Source organism: Neofelis nebulosa, chromosome 1 (assembly GCF_028018385.1).
Source record: "Neofelis nebulosa isolate mNeoNeb1 chromosome 1, mNeoNeb1.pri, whole genome shotgun sequence".
NCBI lineage: Eukaryota > Metazoa > Chordata > Mammalia > Carnivora > Felidae > Neofelis > Neofelis nebulosa.
The window spans coordinates 136,334,986-136,355,583 of NC_080782.1; the positions used below are offsets into that span (position 1 = coordinate 136,334,986).

At 42.4% G+C, this 20,598-nt stretch overlaps 1 protein-coding gene and 1 pseudogene across 1 annotated transcript in view; one reads left to right on the forward strand and one right to left on the reverse strand.

Annotated features, from left to right (window-relative positions):
• The window catches only part of GRAMD2B (GRAM domain containing 2B), a 140,936-nt gene extending 134,553 nt beyond the window's left edge, over nucleotides 1-6,383 (reverse strand). Inside the window, exon 1 of the mRNA XM_058737590.1 lies at nucleotides 6,241-6,383. Coding sequence (XP_058593573.1) covers nucleotides 6,241-6,368 — 128 coding nt within the window. The 5' untranslated portion in view covers nucleotides 6,369-6,383. The remainder of the gene's footprint in view (nucleotides 1-6,240) is intronic.
• Nucleotides 6,384-10,049: 3,666 nt separating this feature from the next.
• LOC131519513 (NADH dehydrogenase [ubiquinone] 1 alpha subcomplex subunit 5-like) lies at nucleotides 10,050-13,344 on the forward strand (annotated as a pseudogene).
• Nucleotides 13,345-20,598: the final 7,254 nt, after the last annotated feature.

Below are 20,598 nucleotides of genomic sequence, written 5' to 3' on the forward strand. Positions count from 1 at the left end.
AACTGACTGAGCCACCCAGGTGCTCCTCAGGTTATTATTAATATAATTAATTTTATACTCTTAAGTGTATGCTAGTAACTTTTGGGCAAAAAAGTGTGTATTCTGGTGGAGTTGCCCTGAAATTCAGACTTCATCTTGGAATAGTTGTATATGGAAAACCGGTTTCAGTATGTTGTGAATGTATCCACATTTCTAGAGTGATTTATAATGTGTGTTTGGAGGGTAGGTTATTTGCATTGGAAGGGTAGCTCCATTGTTTCCTTGCTGTGTTACTTTAGAAAGGTTCTTCACCTCTCCAAACATCTGGAAACAGGGCAATAACAGTATCAGTCTCAAAAGGCTCTGGAGAGGACTTGTTACAATAACATACAGTTTAAGCATGAAGCCCATACTCAGTCAGCATGCAGAAGATACTAGCGATATGGTTGAGTGGTCTTATTATAATACAATCCAAAGATATAATTTCCTTCCCTGGAATGTGACATCAGCTGTGGGCCTGCATGTGGCTTGTGGAAAATCTAATCGCAGAGAGAGAGAGAGAGAGAGATCAAGTACTACCAATTTGTGCCCATGGGGTATTGACATTGGTGCTAATGGCCCCCCCAAGCAGCCTGGAATGCTCAGTCTAACTAATGAAGTAGGTCATATCTCAAGTCCCTTGTTCCTTCCTCTCAAGCCCCTTTGGTCTGTGGCTTCTGTGATCACAATTGGAGAGGAGGTTAATTCCTCCTCTGAAGTCATGAGCCCTTCTCAGGATGTGACATGGGGCTCGAACCCACGAACCGCGAGATCATGATCTGAGGTGAAGTCAGATGCTTAACCGACTGAGCCACTAATATTGTTTTCGTGTAGGACAAGAGAGGGACATGGCCATGTCATCTACAGCCTTTCATTTTCCACTGTTGTTGTGTGAGGTAACTAAAAAAAAAAATTAGTTTGCTCTTAGGCTTTAACTTTCTTAAGCTCTGTCGTTTATTATATTTTATTTTATGTTAAAGATTTTTTTTTTTTTTTTTTAGTTTTAAGTAATCTCTATACCCACCATAGGGCTTGACCTCATAACCCAGAGACAAGAGTCACATGCTCTTCTGACTGAGCCAGCCAGGTGCCCCTGTTTGTTACAATATTTTATTTTATTTTATTTTATTTTATTTTATTTTATTTATTATTAACGTTTATTTATTTTTGAGACAGAGACAGAGCATGAACAGGGGAGGGGCAGAGAGAGAGGGAGACACAGAATCGGAAACAGGCTCTAGGCTCTGAGCTGTCAGCACAGAGTCCGACACGGGGCTCGAACTCACGGACCTCGAGATCGTGACCTGAGCCGAAGTCGGACGCCCAACCGACCGAGCCATCCAGGCGCCCCGTTTGTTACAATATTTTAAAATTTCCCCAGTTCTCTGAATTTCAAGGATTTCCTCCCCATATTTTGCTGTTGGATTACAGGAGCAGGTGTATATTTTATTTAAAAACACACACTCTCTGTGTTTGAATTCTGTTTTCTTTTTTAAATATTTATGTTGAGAGAGAGCACCTGTGTGTAATTAGAGAGAGAGAGAGAGAGAGAGAGAGAGAGAGAGAGAGAGAGAGAGAGAATCTCAAGTAGGCTGCATGCTGTCAGCACAGAGCCTCACACAGGGCTTGATCCTAAGAACCGTGAGATTGTGACCTGAGCCAAAATCAAGAGTCCACTGCTCAACCGACTGAGGCACCCAGGTGCCCCTCTGTTTGAATTCTTATGATGCCTCTTAATAGCTTAGTTTTCTAATCTGTGAAATGGGAATAATAATGGTCTTTGCCTACCAGGTTTGTCAGGAAAGTGAATTAGTACTTGTAAAGACTTTGAGTATTGCCTGAAACATAATAAGCTTTTACAATTTATAATTATAATTTATAATATAACAGCTGTATAATAAGCTGTTATAATTATTGTTACCAATATTTATAGTAAAATCATAGGGTCTTAGTTACAGGAACTATTTTTGAAGAGTAAAAAAACACCTTAACGTATAGTTTATATAACATCAAGTCCACTTGTTTAAAGTATTTAGCTTAGTGATTTTTAGCATGTTTACAGAGGTACTGTCTTTTCACCCTGTCTTTTCACCTCATCTCCTTTTGGAACATTTTCCTCGTCAAAAAGAAACCTTGTAACCATTGGCAGTTAATCTCCATCCTCCTACCTCCCTGCTTCTCTGCCCTGGGCAACCAGTTTTCTGTCTCTATGGATGAAACATTTCACATAGAGATAGAAAGTATCTAGCTAGTCTGGATATTTCATATAAATGGGAGGTACTATATGTAATCTTTTGTAACTGGCTTCTTTCACCTTTTTGTTGTTGTTGTTGTTGTTGTTGTTGTTGTTGTTGTTGTTGTTGTTGTTTTTAAATACACTCCACACCCAAGGTGGGGCTTGAACTCATGGTCCTGAGATCAAGAGTTGCATGCTCTACTGGTTGAGCCAGCCAGGCACCCCTCCCTCACCTACATGTTTTCAAGTTTCCTCCAAGTTGTAGTATGCATCAGAATTTCCCTTTTATGAGCCAGTAATATTCCATTTTAAGGATATACCACACCTTATGGATCCATGTTTCAATTGGTACATATTTGGATTGTTTCTGGTTTTTGGACATTATGAATGATGCTACTATGGAAATTTGCGTACAAGTTTTGTTTGCACATGTATTTTCAGGGGTCTTGGCTAAATACATAGGAGTAAAATTGCTATGTTTAACTTTTTGAGGAAATGCCAACATGTTTTCCAAAGCGGTTGTGCCATTTTGCTTTCTAGCCAGCAATAGATGAAGGTTCTGATCGCTCCACACACTTGCCAACATTTAACTATTTTTTTTCTTTTTGGTGAACTGGTATCTCATGTTTCTTTATTTGCACTTTCCTAATGACTAATGATGTTGAGCATCTCTTCTGTGCTTTTTGGCCATTCATATATCTGTTTTGGAGAAAAATGTATTCAAATCCTTTGCCCATTTAAAAATTGGGTTGTCTTTTTTATTATTGGGTTGTGTCCTTTATATATTCTGGATATAAGTCCTTTATCAGATATGTGATTTGTACATATTTTATCCCAATTTTATAGGTTGTCTCATTACTTTCCTTTTTAACATTTATTTATTTTTGAGAGACAGAACAGAGCATGAGCAGGGGACACAGAATCCGAAGTAGGCTCCAGGCTGTCAGCACAGAGCCTGATGTGGGGTTTGAAACCACAAATCGTGAGATCATGACCTGAACCAAGTTGGATGCTTAACTGACTGAACCACCCAGGTGCCCCTACTTTCTTGACAGTGTCTTTTGTTTTTATTTTTTTTAAAAAAAATTTTTTTTTTCAACGTTTTTTATTTATTTTTGGGACAGAGAGAGACAGAGCATGAACGGGGGAGGGGCAGAGAGAGAGGGAGACACAGAATCGGAAACAGGCTTCAGGCTCCGAGCCATCAGCCCAGAGCCCGACGCGGGGCTCGAACTCACGGACCGCGAGATCATGACCTGGCTGAAGTCGGACGCTTAACCGACTGCGCCACCCAGGCGCCCCTCTTGACAGTGTCTTTTGAAGTACCAAGTTTTTAAATTTTTAAATGTTGTAAATTTTTATTAAAAAATTTTTATTTTACTAAAAAGTTTTTTAAATGTTTTATTAATTTTTGAGAGAGAGAGAGAGAGAGAGAGAGAGAGAGAGATACAGAGCGTGAGTGGCGGGGTGGGGGGAGGAGATAGGGGGCAAAGAGAGAGAGAGAAGGAGACACAGAATCTGAAGCAGGCTCCAGGCTCTGAGCTGTCAGCACAGAGCCTGACAGGGGGCTCTAACCAGTGGACCATGAGATACTGACCTGAGCCAAAGTCGGATGCTTAACCGACTGAGCCACTCAGGTGCCCCGGAGACACAGGCTTTTATCTTTTTTATGTATAGTATGTAAGTCTAGAGCCAGCATTTTTGCTCTTTTCCCTCTATCCTGATTGACAGTCGTGACATCATGTTGTTTAGATACTTAGTTCACCTGTTTGTGACAATGGTAATAACCAAGAACACTAAAAATGATGACTCTCTACAGAATCCTCAGGCATTTATAATAGCACGAGCTATTGCCGGTGATTACCGGTCTTCGGTTTAAGATTCATCCTGCAGGGTTTTAAAACAGTGAAGAGCAGCGAGGCTGGGCCGACTTTAGAACAGGTGCTGTCTAGGATAGTCTGGTCTTGAGAATTCAGCTCATAGGACCTTTTAAGATGTGAGCCGGGTCATAAGCATGCAATTTGTGGAGGAAAGAATGCACAGGGCTAATCAACAAATACAAAATATTCTCTCCTAGTTACTCCAAAATGCAGAAGATGACCTAATTGGGTAACAAATGGACAGGGTTTTTTAAAGGTCACCGCAGTTGTGGTGAAGGCGGTCGGTTTGCTACCATGCTGTGTACAGTGCTGGAAGTGACTCTGTACGGGAGTTATCGCCCGCGTTTTGCAGAGAAGCCGGAGGCTCAGACCGTTTAATGAACTCGTCCATGTCTCCTAGTTTGTGAGTAAGCAGGCTGAGATTCGAGTACAGATACAGATGCTTTCCCAATCTCCAGAGACATGGTGAGCTGTTAGCCAGACGGGTTCAGATGTCATTTTGAAATTTCTGGTAAACCAGAGTTCGAAGTCTATGCCTGCCTGACACACCCACGAAAATGCTGTGAATTAAGGTGGGGTTTGGTGTTTGGACCAGACCATCATGGGGGCTGTGGGGACATAGGCTGTTTATGTCTGAAACTCTGTTCTAGTGTTTGTTCATTTTTCAGGGACAGAGGATAAAGTCTGCAAGGGAACTTAATTCTTGTTAAATTCCTATATGCCTGGTACTTTATGTATAGAAACTTAATTTAATCCTCTTAATAATGCTAGGGAATAGGTATGTTTCTCACTGTTTTGGAGATAAGACAACCAAACTCCAGAGACATGGTCTCTTATCCTAGTCCACACTTCCAGTTAAACAGCTACAAAACTAGGATTGAAGGGCAACTTTGTAGAATCAAAAGGCACGCATCTTTCCCTTATTACACATGGTCTCCTGGAAGTAAAAGAAAGCACGTAGTTCCTTGTCTCGTCAGCCCATTTACATTTTATGTTATGTTTTCTGTTCCCGTCACGTCTCATGGACAATGTTTGTCTTCCCAGTGTTGTGTGTACCCATGGTGATTCCTTTAAATGTGTTTCTGGAGGCTTTCTCTTTATTATTGCCCTAGGTCTGGGCTGAGCCTAACAACCTTCCCATAAAATTCTCTTTCTTTTTAAGACAGCATTCTTTGAGGGATTTTAAAGCAATTAGAGTTGGAATTCTCGAGGAATTTTTTTAAAAAAATTAAACTCCTCCACATATAATTGGTACTCCCCCAGAGGTTTTACAAAATGTAAACCAGAGAACAAAGCAAAAGTCAGAACACCAAAAACCTCACCCTTAGTGCCTGCTTACAAGGAAGTCGATGAAATCACACCTAAAACCAAACCTATCTTTCTAGATTGAAAGGAACTTAAAACTCAAACATGCAAGTGCGAAAGTGCACGTGTGTTATAATTGCATTTTCTTTTGTTGTATTTTTCTCTCTGTCTTTCTGCTTGCCTCCTTGCCTGTCTTCCTTCCTTTTTTTCCCCCTTTCCTTTAGATACTCCCTGATAGTCTAGTGGTTAGGATTCAGTGCTCTCCTTCTTCCCTCCCTCCCTCCTTCCTTTCCTTCTTTCCTGTCTTCCTTCCTTCCTTCCTTCCTTCCTTCCTTCCTTCCTTCCTTCCTTCCTTCCTTCTTCTTTCTTTCTGTCCCATTTTCCTTTCACTGGAAAATACTGAATTCTCTTGAACAAATGGAGTCCTGGACTGCAACCATACTTTTCAAGCCTTTCCTAGCATTGCTCATTGTCCTTCTCTACTCGAGGTCTCTTTTTTCGGCTTGAATAATACAAAAACCCTCAAACCTTGCCAGTTCTTCAATGCAATAACCCTAGAAGCAAAATACGCTTGTGTCGTAGGTTAATATGTCCTAGGTTCCTAAAGCATGTGGGATCATTCTTGTTTTTTCTCAAGCCCTTGATGATAAACAAGGAAAATGTTCCCAATGGGCAGCCAAAGACCTCCCTCAAGTGGAGGCTTTCTGTCCTTGAGATGCTAAAGAGAGACCTTTTATATAACAAAGAGGCACTACCCTCTTCTCACCTATTTTTTTTCCAGGTCTGAGACCTGTCACTTACTGTTGTGGGTCTGGGTCCATTGGCTTCACTTCCCTCCTCTTGAACATGCTCTTATGGGGCAGGAGCTGGGCTTGTAAGATCTGCTGGATGTTCCTTTTTGCTTGAATGGCCTGCTGCCTTTTCCACATCTTTTAGAGGCCGCTGATCTTCTCTTCTAGAGGTCAGCTGATCTTCAAGAAACTCTGGGGAGTACCAGGAAGGAACTTTGAGTTTACTCCTGATCGGGCCAGTGACAGCCCTTTCAGCCAGGTGGCCTGTTTTTCCCTCACTGTATAAGGTGCTATCTCAGAAGGTTTCTCTTTCAGACTCTGCTCAGGGGGACGTGATCGGCCACAACCACGCCTGAGACGTGCAAGGGTGGGTCAGCAGATGACTCAAATGCAGATACCGATGCTTTCCCATCTCCTCCATGGGTGCAGCGAGTGGTTAGCTCAGACAGGTCAGGTGTCATTTGGAGATTTCTGGTAAACCAGAGTTTGAAGTCTACCCCTGCCTGACACACCTATGAAAAAGCTACATTCACTCCTAAGATAATATTCCTTCTCACCTCGAGAGCTTCATCTTATCTTGATGCTGGTGTGAGGTCACTTACACTGACCCCTTGCTCATGATGACCTATGTCTTATTCCAATCTTTATGTCTTTCCTCCCTTCAGAAGATAGTGAGAATGTGCTACCTCAGAGATTGCACCCCAATTCTCCCTCCTCTCACTTCCTCCTCTTTGTATGACTGTGCCTTTTTTTTTTTTTAAGTTTTTGTTTATTTTGAGAGAGAGAGAGAGAGACAGAGAGACAGAGCACAAAGAGGGGAGAGGCAGAGAGAGTGGGAGACAGAATCCCATGCAGTCTGTATGCTGTCAGTGCAGAGCTCGACACAAGGCTCGATCCCACGAACTGTAAGAGCATGACCTGAGCCAAAGGCAGATGCTTAACCAATGGAGCCACCCAGACTCCCCATGACTGTACATTATTTACATTGAACATGCCCAACACAACAACTTTGATACTGATTGTTAAATGATATTATCAATGTTTTATCACCGCTGCCTCAGCTATGCTTTCTATAATCAGAATATACTTTTATTTTATTTATTTTTATTTAAAAAAATGTTTACTTATTTATTTTGAGAGAGAAAGAGTGCACGTGGGGGAGGGGCAGAGAGAGAGGGAGAGAGAATCCCAAGCAGGCTCTACACTGTCAGCACAGAGCCCGATGTGGGGCTCTATCTCATGACCGCGAGATCATGACCTGAGCTGAAACCAAGAGTCAGACACTTAGCCAACTGAGCCACCCAGGTGCCCTCCAGAATATACTTTTAAAGAAATGTGTTTTGTGCTGTGTTCATTATGGTTCTTTTCTCATGGTGGGGATTCAATAAATATTTCCTGTTGATAAATTTGTCATACTAGAAAAGGTTATTTTACAGCAAAGTAGTTGTAAAAAAAGTTGATCTTTTTTAATCTTCTTTCTTTTTAGCTGTTCCATCAAATCACTAATGCAAACACTAAAGTTGCTCCTTAGTTAGAAGAATAAAAAAAGAATGAGGGCACCTGGGTGGCTCAGTCATTAAGCATCTGACTGGCTCAGGTCACGATCTCGCAGTTTGTGAGTTCAAGTCCTACATCGGGTAAGCTTGAGCCCTGCTTGGGGTGAATGTGAGCCCTGCTTTGGGTAAAACACAAGCCCTGGGTGAGCCCCCTTCTCCCTCTCTCTTCCTGCCCCATGTGGGATATTCTCTCTCTCTCTCTGCCCCTTGCTCACTTGTACCCTCTGTCTCTCTCGGTCTCTCAAAAAAAAAAAAAAAAAAAAAAGACATTGGCTGAACTCAAATGATAAACTACTTTCAAGTATTTAATAAATTTTAATCTATAACCATTGCAAAGCAAAATGTATGTGTGGAGGTGATTTACTTGTATAGGAAAAACTAAGACGAAGATTTACAAATGAGAAGGAAGAGTACAATTTACTTGAGTTCAAGGCTAGATAATAGAACAAGATTTCTAGGCATGTGATTATTAAGAATGCAAACAACTTTTATTCTCTATCTTCCCTTTTCTACTCTTTGAATCAAAATTTGTCCGAAGGTGTTGATGATCTCGATTAAATTAATGGCCTCTGTTTATCCGTACCCTTTGCCCAATATCTTTGTAGTCCCTGCTCACTCTAATTTGGGCTGGCCTTGTCACTTGCTTTGGCCAGTGCAGTGTGGCTGAAGTGATGATGTGACAATTCTGAGTCTAGACCTCAAGAAATGTTACATGTTTCTGCTCCCTCTCTGGCTTCTCTGTGGTCACCATGACAACAAGTCAGCATTTGGGGCATGCTCCATGTGAGGCCACATGGAGAAGAACTGAGTCATTTTAGCTATCATGGAGCCCTCAGCTCCCAGTTGACTGGCCATCTGACCACAGACCGAGCCCAGATAAAATCTGACAGGTCTAGATTAGTAGAACTACCTGCCACCAGTAGCCTCCTAAGAAATAATAAATAGATTTTTAAAACCCCTGTGTTTTGAGGGGCCAACCTGGGTGGTTCAGTCGGTTGAGCATCTGACTCTTAATTTCGGCTCAGGTCACGGTCCTAGGGTGGCAGGATTGAGCCCTGTGTCGGGCTGTGCGTTGGCATGAAGCCTGCTTAAGATTCTCTCTGTCTCTCCCTCTGCCCCTCTCCCCTGCTTGCTCTCTCTCTAAAATAAAAATAAAAATTAAAATACAATAAAACATATGTTTTGAGACGGGTAAGCGGTAATAGCTAACAACTTCACATCTTATGTTGGTAATACTAATAGTGTAAGTCAGTAGTAAGTCCTCCCAGGGACTAGTATATTTTAACTGTCGTCAGCTGTTTGAGCTAAACGAATGTAAGTTTGAGAGTGTCTTTGGTTTCAGTAAGTGAAGATGAGAAACTTAGGGCATGCAATGGAATCTTCCTGGGATCGTAGTCCCATGCACTTCAGAAGGCTATTATTAGACACAAGAAAACATAGTTTTAAGGTCAGGTGGGTGGCATCAGTTAGAGATCTCAAAGCTGTAGCCGGTAGACCTACAAACTGTTGCCATGATGTCCCCACACGCATGCTCCCCAACCTCCCCCACAGCATTCCCACTCCCCAGGCTAGCCTCCCCCTGCACAGCAGACCGCACTACCCATGACTCACTCTTCTCGGGTCTTTCACAGAAGCCCTTCTTCCATCCCCTATATCAGCTGCGCTCCAGGGTTTTGCACTGAAGGGCTAGCACCAGTCAAAGGTGACCCCCAGTCCTGCCTCCTGCCTCATGCGTGATGAACCCTCAGACGTGCTAAGGGTTTCGCATTTATGTACTCTGGTTTTCTTTTCTGCAAAATGGTGGTGGGGAAAGACCCTCAGCAAAGCTCTGCTCTGTCTCTCTCCTGCTCAACTTTACAGTTACAGAAAAAAGTTAGGGAAAAACAGAAGGTTTGGCTTTTCAGAAAGTGAGTCCAGCGTTCTTTTGATCATTGGTAAAGATAGTTACTGCTGATATAGAAACCTTGAATATGGGCCAAAGCTTTAGCAAATATTAACTCTAATTTTACGGCCCTTATTATTAACAGCCAGATAAATGATAGTTCAGAGATTTTACATGATGTGAATGGATCCAAAGTCACACATGTGATTAGAGGCAAAGCCATAAATATAGCAAAGCCATAAATGTAGTAATAGTTGGAGTGTCTAATTTGTACTTTCGCAAAAATTAAAAATCTGCCTCCCATTCCATAGTATGGATATGTAACATCGTCTTTCGAGTTAGGCAGTACCTCCTGAACCGCATGCATTCTCCTTCAGACACATGAAGGAACTCGAGCCTTACAAGAGTCATCTTATCAACCTGAAAGCCTATTGTAGACCCCTCATAAACTCAGCTTTTGGGAAAACAGCAGGAAGAGGCCACTCAGCGGGGAAGCCTGGTGGGAAAGTGGGGGCAAGTGTTGTCATCGTAATGGTGCCTTTTAGAACAATAAGCTCCAAGCCAGGTGACTTAATCCCCCTTGTGCTCAGTTTCCTCTTCTGTAAATGTGGGTGTGGAGTCAATCAGTGCTTTCCTGAACTGTGGTCTGTGGACAATTTCCCTAGCCCATGTGAAAGTTGTGAAATGCTATCTACAAGGTCCATCCATCCCTTAGAGACCTTTGTGAAGGTCTGTATTCAAGAAGTCTGTCATAGTGATCCTGGAAACCTCTTAAGAACCTAAAGGAAGAATGCCATTTTGGAAATGTACAGTCAGATGACTCTTACGATTTCCTTTGGCTATAAAGACATCTGAGCTAATAGATCTTTTGTTCTGTTGCAATTTACGGCTAATTCCATTTTCTTTCTTTCTTTCTTTCTTTCTTTCTTTCTTTCTTTCTTTCTTTCTTTCTTTCTCTTCCTTCCTTTCTTTCTTTCTTTCTTTCTTTCTTTCTTTCTTTCTTTCTTTCTTTCTAGCAACAATGCTTTTATTTTAACAAAAAAGTATATAAAGAGGGTCACAAAATGGGGGGTGGTAAGATAGGATGTAATGTGTGCGGTGTCTCTGGATTCCATCCCCCTCTTCCTGCCCCACATGCAAAAGTTACTGAATAATGTAAAAGTCACCATTCACAGTGCCAGAACACCATCCAAATAATTGTTTTCATCAGGGTCAAAAAATACAGTGATTATGAATGTGCTGTGACCAGTTATTGATTCCACTTTCTACCAAGGAAGGAAACGGGGAAAAAAATAATATTTTGGGGCACCTGGCTGGCTCAGTTGGTGGAATGTGTTCCTCTTGATTTCGGGGTTATAAGTTTGAGTCCCATGTTGGGTGTAGAGGTTACTTCAGAAGAAAATCTTTATTATTATTATTATTTCAATATTTGCTTTTTTAAAGTTTATTGATTTTGATAGAGAGCGAGAGAGAGAGTGCACACATGAGAGCAGGGGAGGGGCAGAGAGAGAGGGAGAAAGGGAGAATCCTAAGCAGGCTCCACAAGGTCAGTGCAGTGGGACTCAGAACTCTCAAACTGTGAGGTCATGACCTGAGCCGAGATCAAGAGTCAGACACTTATCCAACTGAGCTACCCAGGCGCCCCATTAAGATTTTCTTTTTAAGTAATCTCTACACCCAACATGGGGCTCGAATTCACAACCCTGAGATCAAGGGTCACATGTTTCACTGACTGAGTCAGCCAGGCACCCCTTAAAAATAAAATCTTTAAAAAAAAAATCATATTTTCTTGGTTGTCTACTTTGTGTCAGGCAATGTGTTAGATATTCTATGTATTCCTTATTTATTTCTTGCAACACTATGTGGAGTATTATTATTCTCACCTTACTGATATTGATCTTAACTACATCATTTTTTTTCATAGCTACTGTAGTCTTACTGAGAGAGTAACAGTACATCAACAATGTAGAGTCAGTGGGCGCAATCCCCGATACTCTATCTCTACACATTCTCTAGGTGATATTATCCAGCCCTAGGGCTTTAATACTATTCTTATGATGTGGTGATGACTGATGACTATGAAATCTCATAATTTTCTCTTGACTGTTCCTGTATTAAATAAACATCTCAAATTTAGTGTGACCAAACCAGCATTTTAATTTTTTTTTTAACATTTATTTATTTTTGAGACAGAGAGAGAGCATGAATGGGGGAGGGTCAGAGAGAGAGGGAGACACAGAATCCGAAACAGGCTCCAGGCTCTGAGCTGTCAGCACAGAGCCCGACGTGGGGCTCGAACTCACGGACCGTGAGATCATGACCTGAGCCGAGGTCGGACGCTCAACCGACTGAGCCACCCAGGCGCCCCCAAACCAGCATTTTAAATTCAGAGCTTTCCTCTAAAATTTTCTTGCCCAGTTAACCCTTAGTAATCGGCCTCCATGTCTGCCATGTCAAACAGCAATTTAGATGTTGATTTCTCTCATACGTTCATTCACCATGTGCACTGTATCAATCAGTCTGTTCTTGCAAGACACATCTAGAATGTGACTGCTTCTCTCCATTTCCATGTGTATTTCTGGTCAAGCTACATCATCTCTTATGAGGACAATTACCGCACTGTTCCATTTGTTTCTACTTGTGTTCCGTCTGCAATCAGGAGCCAAGATGATCTAAGACATAAATATAGGCACTGTCTTGGCCGGTTTGCTGAGGAAGACCACCAGCCTTGTGGGATTGGCTGCATGTGAGGGTCCACACGAGAGTCTAAGAGTATCGTACACAAAGATTCTTGATGTTCTTGAGCAAATTCCTAAAAATGCAGCTTACAGCAAGTATATAGAATGGATTACAAATGAGAAGTGGGGTATGGTTAAAGCGGAACCAGATGTTGAGAACTTAGAAGACGCACTTCAGGGTGGCCAACTAGAAGAGGTGATTCTTCAGGCTGAAAAAAAGTCTGGCGGGAAAAATGATACATCGGAAACCATGGGAGCCTTCAGTGGAAGAGCTCCTGCCAACCACTGGTAATGGCCAATATAATCCTCATTAAATGACTAGTGTGTTGATGGAAAGCTGATGTAATTAAGTGTTCTGTTACATAAAATAAAGAAATAAAAAATTTAGACCATGTTACTTTGCTCCTTAAGACCTTCTTATGATTTTCCATTTCACTAAAAAGAAAAAAAAAAAAATCTAAGTTGCAGTCTCTGGCCTTGCTTGTGTCTCCAACCTCATTTGGCCGATGCTTCCTTCCCTATGTTGGTTTCTTTCCCTACCTGCAACGTACCAGGCTTGTTCAACCCCAGATTGCTTCGCTTGCTCTGCCCTCTGCCTGGATGGCTCTTCTCATCCTCATTTGTTGTTGGTTCAAATGTTGTCTCCTCAGGGGTGCCTTCCCTGACCACCTTTTCAGAAATGATCCCACGTTGTGCAGAAACTGTGGAAGAAACATCATTCTGCTTTGTTTTTCAAAGGAGTTGTCCCTCTTTTATTTTATTAGTTTATTTGCTACCCTCCCACCTGTTTCTCTCAACTAGAAGGTAAGTCCATGAGAGCTTCCCTCTCTTTGTTGTGTTCAACCCCACGTCTCCCTGCTGGTGTGTTTCACAGTGCCTCATACGTATAGTGGCTCAGTAGATATTTGCAGGCTTAATAAAATAAATGTTATCTGTCTTGCTCATCTTCCCAGCCATTTCTGTTCAGCTCACACTTAAAAATAATCAAACACATGTAAGGCTACACACAGTGTCTTCAAGCAGATTTCAAACAAATGTACTTTTTGGAAAGAAATGCTTTATGTGTATTTATTTATTTATTTATTTATTTATTTATTTATTTTTACATGTGTTTATTTTTGAGAGGCATAGAAAGCACAAGTGGGGAGGGGCAGAGAGAGAGAGAAGGAGGCAGAATCCAAAGCAGGCTCCAGGCTCTGAGCTGTCAGCACAGAGCCCGAGGCGGGGTTTGAACTCACAAACCGTGAGATCATGACCTGAGCCGAAGTCGGGCACTTAACCAGCTGAGCCACCCAGGTGCCCCAAATGTTAATTAATTAATTAATTAATTAATTGAGAGAGAGAGAGAGAGAGGGAGAGAGAGAGGGAGTACATGTGCACATGTGAGAGGAGGAGGGCAGAGAGGGAGGGAGAGAATCCCAAGCAGGCTCTACACTGCCAACTTGGAAGCGGATATGGGGCTTCACCCCACAACATGAGATCACCACCCTGGGTGGAAACCAAGAGTCACTCGTTCAACTGACTGAGCCATCCAGGCACCTGTATTCAGAAAAATTTTTAAATGAGATTATTATCTGCATGGGATTTTTAAAAATTTATTTATTTTTTCAATATATGAAATTTATTGTCAAATTGGTTTCCATACAACACCCAGTGCTCATCCCAAAAGGTGCCCTCCTCAATACCCATCACCCACCCTTCCCTCCCTCCCACCCCCCATCAACCCTCGGTTTGTTCTCAGTGTTTAAGAGTCTCTTATGCTTTGGCTCTCTCCCACTCTAACCTCTTTTTTTTTTTTTTCTTCTCCTCCCCCATGGGTTTCTGTTAAGTTTCTCAGGATCCACATAAGAGTGAAAACATATGGTATCTGTCTTTCTCTGTATGGCTTATTTCACTTAGCATCACACTCTTCAGTTCCATCCATGTTGCTACAAAGGGCCCTATTTCATTCTTTCTCATTGCCACGTAGTACTCCATTGTGTATATAAACCATAGTTTCTTTATCCATTCATCAGCTGATGGACATTTAGGCTCTTTCCATAATTTCGCTATTGTTGAGAGTGCTGCTATAAACATTGGGGTACAAGTGCCCCTATGCATCAGCACTCCTGTATCCCTTGGGTAAATTCCTAGCAGTGCTACTGCTGGGTCATAGGGTAGGTCTATTTTTAATGTTTTGAGGAACCTCCACACTGTTTTCCAGAGCGGCTGCACCAATTTGCATTCCCACCAACAGTGCAAGAGGGTTCCCGTTTCTCCACATCCTCTCCAGCATCTATAGTCTCCTGATTTGTTCATTTGGCCACTCTGACTGGCGTGCATGGGATTTTTTAATGTGTAAAAACTCTGAGATATAAGAAAGGACAACACTGTGAAGAAGTCATCAGATACTTCTGCACTGAGGCAGTGGAGGTTTGGAAAGGATAAACTGGTGATTCTGGTGTATTTTTTAAGTCATGGTTTCCAGGAGAGGGCAGGGATCGAAACTACAAATGGTTAAACATGGCTTTTGGGAACTTGTCATGTAATTCTTTTTTTGTCCAATCACTCCTTGCTATGGAGGCCAGTGGATTAACTTCTTCCAAACATTGCACTCGGAAAGGAGGGATGCTAAGGGAAGGTTTGGGGTGGCACTGAAATAGCCCCCTCTAAGGTCCCTGCAGGAGACTGTCTGTTATAACCAAAATAAATTCGAAGAAGTGCCACATTGATAATTAGTGGAATATTTATTTTGGCGTGGTAAAGCCCTTTTCTAGAAGTTGGAGAGATGTGGAGGAGAGAGAAAAATGGGAAATACCCTGTATTCTCGAAGGGAAAGGTATACAGTAGATAGTTTCATCTTTGAAATTCTGGCGCCACCTAGTGGTGAATGAAGCCTGTTTTAGAGACCCGCCATTTTTCTTAAATGTTTGTCTCAAACTTTCAGGTATGTCTTAGAATCATATAGTGAGCTTGTGCAATTCCCACCCCCCCCTCCCACCCATTGCTATAGATTTCAGAATCCTATAGTTCTTATGTGGGGCTTGGGCAACAGAGTCTGGAAAACGGGTTTCCCAGGTGATACTGTAGAATTTTTAGTTAGCTTTTTAAAAAAATAATCATACATCAAGAGGCTCTAGCGATGTTTCTGGTTGTCTTGCTGTAAATTTGTTCCAGAAAGACCATCCTGGCCACAGATAGGTTTAATTGAGGTAATAGTGTCTGAAAGGAGAAGTTCCAGTAATTCATGGAGGTCCAGGCTTTGCAAAACCACCTCAGGGGCTCCAGGCATTTCCCAGGTGAACTTTTTAAAGGAGAATTAAAAAAAATTAATTAAGTAACTGGACTGATTATTATTATTATTATTATTATTATTATTATTATTATTTAGAGAGAGCACAGGTTGGTGAGAGGGGCAGAAGGAGAGGGAGAAAGAACCTCAAACAGGCTCCACACTCAGTGTGGAACCCGACAGGGGGCTCGATCCCAAGTGGGGCTCAATCTCGCAACCGTGAGCTTGTGACCTGGCTGAAATTAAGAGTCCAACACAACGGAGCCACTTGGGTGCCCCTCTCAGAAGACCTTTTATTTAAGGCTTCCTGAGGGATTCCCAAGGAAATGAATCTTCAAATATGACCTCAGACTCATAATAACAAGTACTCAGGGCATCTACAGAGCTCAGTTGGTTACGTCACCCGACTCTTGATTTTAGATCAGGTCATGATCCACAGTGCTTGAGATCAAGCCGCCTGTTGGGCTCTGCCTGTCAGAGTTGACCCTGCTTGGGATTCTCTCCCCCACCCCCCCCCCCACCTCCACCCCACTCCTGCTCATGCTCTCTCTCTCAAAAAATAAATAAACATTTAAAAAAATTTAAAAATCTGGCACATTGACTCACATGTGCTTGACTGTGCTCAGATTTCAGCTGTGAATGTACTGGGCAGTTCCATTCAGGCGTCCACTCATTTTAAGGTGATAAGGTCCCCCTTCAAGTCCTCACCTAATGCCCCAGGATTTCCTTTGGTGCTGCACACGCCATAAGGAACTTTCTAGGTTATGACATATACCCAGCTTGGAAGCACGGGGGAGGTTAGCACATCTGGGAGCAATCCTTGATCATGGGGGATGGGAGCCAATGGGTCAATACTCCTGCCTCTTCTGCTTGGGGAAGGGCCTCATGAAGGGTTATGTATGAATGGTAGGCTCAGGACTTTACCCCATGGGCAGAAGTGTGTTTGAAGGGAAGAGTAGTGGCAGGGAGAATTTTAATTAGGATCCTAGATATTTTGGTGGTACCACGGAGATGGGATTGGTTTGGGAAGTAAATGGGGTCAGAGACAGATACTAGGCATTAATTATAGTTGCTCTGATTTGAAATAAATTGGGACTAAATTAGGAAGAAAAATGCAGTAGAAATTTGAAGTAGGAGACGTGATAGTAATCCCCTCTCCCTCTCGCTCTCCCTCTCGCTCTCTGCCCCCAAGTGTACTGGTCTGTTTTCCTTCCTGAATTGAATTGGGCTTATGAAAGCCCATGAAATGGGATCAGGGTCCCTGTCTTTGTTTTGTGTTGCTCTGTTGCAAACCTCCCTCAAATTTAGTGGCTGAAATGGCCTGTTGTTTTGCTGTTGTTCATAAAGTTGGGCTGGGCTCACCTAGGCGTTTCTTTTTGCTGCTCTTACCTGGGGATATGCAGCTGGTTGTTCTCTTTGCAGGCTTGCTGGTCAGTGTAGTAGTCAGGGTTCTCCAGAGCAACAGAACCAATACTATAGACAGGGAAACTATGGATTGCGAGAAACTTGTTCCGGCGAGTGTTCCGCAAGATAAGCAAACATTTCTAATATATTTTAACTAGATAAAATGAGCGATGTCTGGCGATATGAGTAGGACGTGATGCTGAATGTCACATGATCACACCTGAGCCAATGGTCCTTGAAATTCGCTTTGATAGACAAGTGCTTTGGATTACAAGCATGTGTCCGTAACGAATTAGGCTCCCAAACCAAGGTTTCACTGTATCTCAATATACATGAGGAGATTTGTTGTGGGAATTGGCTCAGGCAGTTGTGAAGGCTGTCTGCAAGCTGCAGAGCTGGTGGCATAATTCAGGCCAAGCCTGAAGTCTGAGAACCAGGAGCTCCCATGTCTGAAGGCAGGAGAAAATGGACATCCCGGCTCAAGAAGAAAGAGACATTCGTCCACTCTTCCCCTTTTTGTTCCAACAGATTGGATGCTGCCTGCCCACATTGGTGACCTCAGGTCTCTTCACTCAGTCTACTGCATCAGATGCTAATCTCATCCAGAAACACTCGCACAGACTCACCAAGACATGTTTTACCAGCTATCTGGGCAGCTGTGAGGCTCGTCAGGTTGACACAAAAAACCACCTGTCACTGTCAGGGACCGCGACACAGGCAGCTTGTCTTTGCCCTGCGTGCTGTTCTCCCCAGTCACATGCTTTCTCCTCTGGAGGCGACAGGTCTGGGGCACGAGGCGGGGTGGTAGGGCAGCAAAGTCACGAGGTTCTTGAAGCCTGAGCTCAGAGTCACGTTCGGCACATCTGTCTCATTCTCTTGGTCAAAGCAAGCACAAGGTGATTCAGCTGTGGGGAAGTAGACTCCATCTCTTGACGGAAAGAGCTCAAGGAATTTAAGATCCCTTTTAATTTACTACTGCAGCCTATCTTAGTAGCCAACGAAATGAACCATGTCCTCTTATACCTGGAATTGGTTTTAAAACTGGAATTCGGGGTGCCTGGGTGGCTCAGTGGGTTGAGCGTCCGACTTTGGCTCAGGTCATGATCTTACGGTTCGTGAGCTCGACCCTCATGTTGGGCTCTCTGCTTTCAGCTCCGAGTCAGCTTTGGATCCTCTCTCCCCCTCTGTCTGCACTCCTCCCCGCCGACTCATGCTCTCTCCACAAATAAATAAACATTAAATAAAACACAAAAAAACCAAACCAGAATTCAGGCTACTTATGTGCTGACCAGTCACACCTCCTCTCTCTCTTATGTGGTAAATATCCTAAGAAATATTTTATATCTGTGACAAGTTGAATTAACCTTCCCTAAGTGGAAGGGTGTAGGGAGAAGCTTGGATTAAAAAAAAAAAATTTTTTTTCCAGATTCACTGGACTCACTTAGTTAATATCTTTTCAAAACTATAGTAATTATATTTCAAATGAGTTCTATTTTATTTTTATTTATTATTATTATTTTTAAATTTAATTTATTTTTAAGAGAGACAGAGAGTGAACGGGGGAGGTGCAGAGAGAGAGAGAGGGAGACACAGAATCCAAAGCAGGCTCTAGGCTCCAAGCTGTCAGCACAGAGCCCGATGTGGGGCTTGAACTCACGAACTGTGAGACCATGACCTGAGCCGAAGTCAGATGCCCAGCTGACCGAGCCACCCAAGTGCCCCAAGTGAGTTCTAGTTTAAACTAGTGAAATTTTTTTTTGTGTGTGAATTTGAGTTTTTTTGTAAGGGAAAAGAAAAAGGTATTTTCATTTTCACAGTATGGCATTGATATTTATGAGATTATTTTCATAATTGCCCTAATAAACACCTTCATAATGGAATAAAAATAATTTATGTTTTAAATGCATGCAATTTCATGAAACACTAGAGAAAATTTCAGTATCTTAAATTTCAGAATTACTTGGTAAGAATATTAATTTTATAAACTTTTATGACAGGATTGCTCACTGTAATGGAAATATCAAACACAAAGAAAGCTTTTGATAACCTGTTTAAAGGAAGCAGAAATAGGGATGCCTGGGTGGCTCAGTTGGTTAAGCATCTGGCTCTTGATTTTGCTCAGGGTATGATCTCAAAGTTCATGAGCTCAAATCCTGCATTGGGCTCCATGTGGATAGTGTGAAACCTGCTTGGGATTCTCTCTCCCTTTCTCTCTGCCTTGATCCCGCTCGTGCTCTTTCTCTCTCAAAGTAAATAAACTTAAAAGAAAAATAAAACAAGCAGAAATAGGGGGTGCCTGGCTGGCTCAGTCGGTAAAGTATGTGACTCTTGATCTCTGGGTTGTAGGTTTGAGCCCCACACTGGGTGTAGAGATTACTTAAAGCTTTTTTTTTTTTTTTAATTGTAATGTTTATTTACATTGAGAGAGAGAGAGAGAGAGAGAGAGAGAGAGAGAGAGAGTGAAAGAATGAGCAGAGGAGGAGGAGGAGGGAGAGCTGGAGACAGAATCTGAAGCAGGTTCCAGTCTCCGAGCTGAGCCGTCAGCGCAGAGCCAGAAGCCGGACTCAAACCCACGAACCGCGAGATCATGACCTGAGCTGAAGTCGAAAGCTTAACGTACTGAGCCATCCAAGTACCCTGAGATTACTTAAAAAGAAAAGGAACTGGAGAAAAGTAAAAGAGTCAGAAACAGAATGGAAATGGCTTTTTTTCTGTGAGGAATCATTTGATCACATACCATACAGTGGGAGAAAAGTTGTGGGAAAATCTCCCTAACAGAGCTGTGGCCCTCAGAACAACTGCAGAACTGCAGAGGCAGGAAAAAAAAAAAAAGCACAATTTTGCTAAAGAGATGAGTGCAAAGGCAGCCTACATCAAAATCTTTTCAGAAGGACCAATTTTTCTTTCCTTTTGAACCAAGATCCGTGATTCAGTTCTGGGCATTTCTTTCCAAGACCCTTTTTTTTTTTTTTTTTTTTTTTTTTTTGTTCTGGCTTCTCTCACACGACTTTTTGCCCTTCCGTTTCTCACCTCAAACAGCTGCTTCTGAAAAGTTGACTTTGAGCTGTTTCAAAAGGTCATCGTATTCACTGTTTCCTCTTCTGACTACCATGTTTATATTCTGACGCTGGGCTCCACGTGTCTCAACGGGTTTTCCCAGGAAGGCTGGCTTGTTTGTTTAGATGCTCCTGAAACCGAGGAAGAGGGATTCCGTCTCTCAACGACAGTGAACCAAGCTGCTGGCACAGGTGAAAATGAAGATACATCTCAACAATAGAATTTGGAGCAAAAGAAACCAGACACAAGAGTACGTGCTGTATAAGTCACTTATGTAAAATGCCAGAACAGGCAAAGTTAATGTACAGTTCGACCAGGATATGGGTTACTTAGGTAGGTAGGCTGGACAGTGCAAGCAGGTGGAAATGTTGGGGCGCTGCCTGGATTTAGGTACCGGGTACCTGGGCAGGCTTGCTTTGCGAACTTTTATCGCGCTGTGCACTTAGGATTTGTGCATTTT